Source organism: Zootermopsis nevadensis, unplaced genomic scaffold (genome assembly GCF_977971745.1).
Source record: "Zootermopsis nevadensis isolate Lab colony 2312 unplaced genomic scaffold, Znev_1.0 Znev_ptg000031l, whole genome shotgun sequence".
In the NCBI taxonomy this organism is placed as follows: domain Eukaryota; kingdom Metazoa; phylum Arthropoda; class Insecta; order Blattodea; family Termopsidae; genus Zootermopsis; species Zootermopsis nevadensis.
Window position 1 is genome coordinate 5,686,627 of NW_028259163.1, and position 6,486 is coordinate 5,693,112.

Sequence of the window (6,486 nt, forward strand, 5' to 3'; positions counted from 1 at the left end):
ATAGTCATTATTAGATGTTAGTTTTATATTGCGTGTAAAAATATAAATGAGTAACCTAACCGTAGAGCATTATCAATTCCTCAGAAATTTAAGTTTCTTTTTTTAAATGCCCTAGATTCAACAGTTTTACACACTCAAAATTTAAATTTTTACTCAAATATTTACTACCAATTTACAGGATATTCAAAAAATATGTATAAACGCATTCAATGAACAAATACGACATTTTAATAAAATAAATCATTACAGAAGTTAGCATTGGCACTTGGTGAATTAACAAATCTAGTTTACGTGTCACAAAATGGCCACGGTTATGTTCGTGGCACATTTGACAGCAGTGAACAAATGACTGACAAGCGGCCACAAACGTTTCTGCTGTGCATACATCTTTTTGAAATATTTGTATACAAATTTGCATACAAGAATTTATATACACGGAGCAAAATTTGAGCCAAACTATTAGTGAACGTACACTATGGAATTCACAAATTATTTAAGTTCAGTGCGAACAATTAATTGACAATAATGTGGGAGGGGAAGTCATGACGTAGTTGATGATTACATTTAAACATTTATCTGTATCTTTAGGGAAACTACGGAAAATGTCAGTCAGATAGCTCGTATTCGGAACGAGAATCGAAACCAGGACATTTCGAATAAAAACCAGAATTACAAACTACTCAACAGCTGATGTACAATAAGCATGTGTTGGTTTGTTGGTTGTTTGGTTTGTTCGTTACTGTTAAATCATTTTGGGCTTTATCGGATAATTAATTAATCTGTGTTTACTATCGTAGTTTTTTATCTCATTCATAATGGACAATTATTTACTACTTGAAAAAATTCCATGTGAGGATGAGTAATTTATAGATTAGCAAACTTGGTTAACACTTACCTTCTTCAGGCACATTGAATAGAAGTATATTACCAAAAATGGGAACTGTTTTTGGTCCTGGTATCATGTTTACTTTCTTGATATCTGACCTCCTGAAAAACCATTTCCAACCATAGGGGAACACAGCGAAAAACGCAACTACCAGAAACAGAACGCTCCCTAGAGTAGTTAACACGATATCGAGCATTTTTATTTCAAAATGTATTCACCTGAAAAATGAAAAAAAAAATAACCATAAATTTTACTGTGAAATAACATTAATTTGGAGCGATTCGAAAGTTATTCTATTACACATTTAAAATAAGAATATTTTTGAAGATGACAGTCATCTGAGATACTGTACCATGTAGTCTCGTATAAATTAACCAGCGTTCTAGGCCACTGGAATGTCAGTAAACGTCTATCAGACTAAACGATGCAATATCCCTGATGAGTCTTCTTGTATCTCACCGCCTTGAGAACAGTGGCTGACGTGCAGTTTAAATTCAACTTTTAATGCCATAACCGCTATTATCTAAAACACTGTTCATTTTTTTTATGTATAGTTTTTAACCTTTCACCTTTTATCTTGAAATATGGCCGAATGGGTTTCCGGGCGAAGTTGCAGCCTCATTATATTTTCAATTTCTTGGCTTGGCACCAATTTCTTAACACGCAAACATCGCTTTTTTAATTTCATTCATATTAACTTACATAAATTCAAATGGGAGTACATATTTTATGTATCCCTCATAGTCCAATACGAGATGTAACATAACCTCACAAAATTCCCATAAATATGCAATTAGAAATGCCTGTCAATTCCTCAGATGACACATGGTATTATGTATCAGCTGTGGAATACATTCGACTTTAAATCTGTCCCAGACATAAACTACCCTGGGTGTGAAACCTGCGTGATCACGGTGATAAATCGGTGTCTAATCATCTTGAACATCGCCGTAACTATTGGCTTACGGAACCCAAAATCTGAGCATCGCTTAAACATATTTTAGTTTCCTGGATTTTAACAGAGTGTGAACTTTAAATTAACGTTTGCACTTTGTATTCAAGCCATCTTGCAAGGTGAACGACATTAGAAGTAGATATTAAAATTTGTAATACAGTGATATAACTTTTGCTTGTGCTGGCTTTGGTTAAGCGTTTTTATAATACGAAACCACTCAAAATTATTAATGAATTCTCAATTTAATTTTCTGAAACTAAAGAAATAATAAGGTTAGAATAAAAAAAAAATTGCCAAATTAAAATTCGTAAAATGAAACGGATATCATAAGAAAATACGTGAAAAATTTGAGTTCTTCTGAAAATGTAACATCTAACACGTAACAGTGTTTAAAAATACCCAATTACTTTGATATAATGTATGGAGCTCTAAAATTAAATAAAAATTAAATTCCATACCAAAAGAACAGACGATGATACAGTCCTGTCCCTTGGATACTCGAAACAACACTGAACTATTAGCTTAACTCAATAACACGGCCTGTCTCCCGACCTTGAATTGTATGCGTTCAATTTACCCATTCAATCAATCAAAGCTCAAACAAAGAATAACAGACAACATTAACACTAACAAAAAAATCTTATGCAAAACATTAAACAAAGAGTGGTACTATGTAAACATGTAAAGCAGATTAAAGAAATGGTATGTTAGTTTATGAATCTGTAAACATGCAACGTCTTAATTGTATCAGACATACGAGGTGCGATCGGAAAGTTTCAAGACTGAGCCTATAAAAACCCGTACACTTATCTCAGGTATTAAATTCATCTATAACCCTCGAAGTAGTTCCCCTGGGAGTGAACACAACGATCCCAGCGCCGCTGCCAAGCCTGGAAATCTTTCTTTGTCAGCCTGTCAAGCACCATCTGCGATTCTGCCTGAATCTCTTCTATCGTCTCAAATCTCCTTCCCTTTAGCTGAATTTTCATCTTTGGGAAGAGGAAGAAGTCACACGGCGAATAAGGAGGGTGCGGGATGACGGCCATGGTGTTTGAGGCCAAAAACTGCCGAACTTTGAGGGCGGTGTGCGCTGGCGCGTTGTCATGATGCGTCGCATGTGGAGTTCTTCCTTTAGAATCAGCTGACAGGTCCCATAGCCTATCCCAACAATGTCGCACAAGTCGTTGATGGTACGACGTCGATCTTCGTTAATGGCCTGCCGAATCTTCGTAACATTTTCAGGCGTTGTGCTCAAAGATGGTCGTCCAGAACGCTCGTCATCATCGACAGAGGTTCGGCCATTTTTAAAACGTGAATGCCACACAAAAGTTTGTGCACGACCCATTGCGGACTCCCCAAATGCTTGCTTTAGCATTTCGTAGGTTTCCGTAGCCGTTTTGGCGAGTCTTTGGCAAGAGATTCAGGCAGAATCGCAGATGGTGCTTGACAGGCTGACAAAGAAAGATTTCCAGGGATGCTTCCAGGCTTGGCAGCGGCGCTGGGATCGTTGTGTTCACTCCCAGGGGAACTAATTCGAGGGTGATGGATGAATTTAATACCTGAGATAAGTGTACGGTTTTTTATACGCGCAGTCTGGAAACCTTCCGATCGCACCTTGTAACCTCAAATGCCGTCATGATACTAATCTCTCTTGTCTTTTGCTTATAACGCATGCAGCGAGTACCATACTACATGAATGCCAAATGAAATAGGATAGCGTGATAATATCTTAGAATTATCTGTACTTGCATCTCAACTTTCATCTTATGCTATCACTTTGTATAAATTGTTCGTAGGAAAAACTTCGGTATGAGATTTGAGACTTTTATAGCGGTAAAGACATCGATGTTTGTCTTCTGGGTGTGAGGGCTTTAGTCCTGAAGATGGAGGCACTATGATTTTCCGAAACACTGGCATCTACGTACAAGTCTACATGGCGCTACAACCCGGAGGATTAAAAATGACATGTACTTCCCTTAGCAAAGACTTGCGTTTGTAAAAAAAATGTAGTTTTATGATTCATAACCAAATATTTATTTGATTATTTCGCATCCGGTAAATACTTTCTCGGAGACAAGATTAAAATCGAAAAATATTTTTCGGTAAACGTCCAGATTGTTATTTTTTATTCGTGTTCTGCAGGTCTTCGTAGTGAAAAGATTTTCCGATTAAAAGTTAAAAAGAATCTTGGCTTTTCTCATAACACATGTGCCTAAAATTAAACCAGAGATAAATGCCTCATCTTAGGGTCCGAGGGTATGGTAATGGGCTGCTTTATCAGGACTATCGATACATCGTAGGTCGATGACAGATCGAATATTCTCGGGTTATCGTATAGTTTATTCACCGTTCAGCCACATGACGCTGGTTGTAACCCGAGAATCTTTCAACTACAGTCGTCGCGAAAGCTTAGCTTTATACAGGGAACAATTTGTGCACATCGTCAGATAACTGTCAAGGCTTTAAGAAGTTCCTAGATGCGTCCTTAATTACAAAATCACTGCCTCTTACTGCGGGTAATTCACTGACAGGCTACCACAACAGAATAACGTACAAGTACTCATACAGTGTCCTGATTTCAAGTCCTTGGTTACTTCCTTCTACGACATACGTGTTTATTTCTAAGTAAATCTTACTGAATTGGTACTCTATGACGGTTTGCGAAAGAGAATATTTGGATTAAAAAATCTAAATACTATTGGAAAAGAGAATTATATACAGAAGAAAATTTATATATCCCCACAAAGACAAGTGGTATCTATATTTACCACCAGCTTCAGTAATCTATAGCTGAGTTTTGCCCACACTCCATATATGAGTTTCGTATTCTTCTCAGAAGAAACAGCGATTATTTCACAAAAAGATACTTGCCAACTGAACTTTGTAATGATGAAAGCTAGTGTTTTCTTTGTAATGGGAACTCAATCTATAAATATTAACATGCACTTCGGCTTCAATAAAATGAATTAAAAATAAAATAAAAATGATAAAAATAAAACACAAATGGCATTTTAAAAAATAGAATTAAATGATAGAACACAAAATAATACAAAATAAAATAAAGAAAATACAATATAAAGGAAAGTAAAACAAATAAAATAAAATAAATTAAAACACACAAAGAAGCTCAATTCAAGGAATAAAATTATATATGTAAAACAAATAAATATTCAGTTGAAGATTTCCGTCTTCTGGGTTGTTGCGCTGTGTAGTCTGGTCGATGTTTACCAACGTATCAGAGGTCATACTGCCTCGGTCATCGCCCTGATGATGGAGGCAGTATGACCTCTGAAACGTTGGTTAACATCGACCAGACTACACAGCGCAACAACCCAGAAGACAGAAATCTTCATCGCCCTGATGATGGAGGCAGTATGACCTCTGAAACGTTGGTAAACATCGACCAGACTACATAGCGCAACAACCCAGAAGACAGAAATCTTCATACTCATCGCCCTGATGATGGAGGCAGTATGACCTCTGAAACGTTGGTTAACATCGACCAGACTACACAGCGCAACAACCCAGAAGACAGAAATCTTCATCGCCCTGATGATGGAGGCAGTATGACCTCTGAAACGTTGGTAAACATCGACCAGACTACATAGCGCAACAACCCAGAAGACAGAAATCTTCATATTCATCGCCCTGATGATGGAGGCAGTATGACCTCTGAAACGTTGGTTAACATCGACCAGACTACACAGCGCAACAACCCAGAAGACAGAAATCTTCATCGCCCTGATGATGGAGGCAGTATGACCTCTGAAACGTTGGTAAACATCGACCAGACTACATAGCGCAACAACCCAGAAGACAGAAATCTTCATACTCATCGCCCTGATGATGGAGGCAGTATGACCTCTGAAACGTTGGTTAACATCGACCAGACTACACAACGCAACAACCCAGAAGACGGAAATCTTCATCGCCCTGATGATGGAGGCAGTATGACCTCCGAAACGTTGGTTAACATCGACCAGACTACATAGCGCAACAACCCAGAAGACAGAAATCTTCATACTCATCGCCCTGATGATGGAGGCAGTATGACCTCTGAAACGTTGGTTAACATCGACCAGACTACACAACGCAACAACCCAGAAGACGGAAATCTTCATCGCCCTGATGATGGAGGCAGTATGACCTCCGAAACGTTGGTTAACATCGACCAGACTACACAACGCAACAACCCAGAAGACAGAAATCTTCATCGCCCTGATGATGGAGGCAGTATGACCTCTGAAACGTTGGTTAACATCGACCAGACTACACAACGCAACAACCCAGAAGACGGAAATCTTCATCGCCCTGATGATGGAGGCAGTATGACCTCCGAAACGTTGGTAAACATCGACCAGACTACATAGCGCAACAACCCAGAAGACAGAAATCTTCATACTCATCGCCCTGATGATGGAGGCAGTATGACCTCTGAAACGTTGGTTAACATCGACCAGACTACACAGCGCAACAACCCAGAAGACAGAAATCTTCATCGCCCTGATGATGGAGGCAGTATGACCTCTGAAACGTTGGTTAACATCGACCAGACTACACAACGCAACAACCCAGAAGACGGAAATCGTCATACTCACCGCTGTGAGAACCTCAAATCATACAAAGGAGGTTAATAAACTATGAA

General features: G+C 38.4%; 1 protein-coding gene across 4 annotated transcripts in view; it reads right to left on the minus strand.

Moving 5' to 3' along the window:
* The window catches only part of LOC110834438 (cytochrome P450 4c3), a 28,861-nt gene that overhangs the window by 19,141 nt on the left and 3,234 nt on the right, over positions 1 to 6,486 (minus strand). Inside the window, exons 1-2 of one of the 4 annotated variants that reach the window (XM_022073584.2) lie at positions 2,300 to 2,388; positions 896 to 1,104 (exon numbers count right to left, since the gene is read on the minus strand). In XM_022073584.2, coding sequence (XP_021929276.1) covers positions 896 to 1,082 — 187 coding nt within the window. In that variant the 5' untranslated portion in view covers positions 1,083 to 1,104; positions 2,300 to 2,388. Of the gene's footprint in view, positions 1 to 895; positions 1,105 to 1,238; positions 1,384 to 2,299; positions 2,389 to 6,486 lie in introns of those variants that run through there. The other 3 variants (XM_022073583.2, XM_087359495.1, XM_087359494.1) reach the window with 3 other exon arrangements.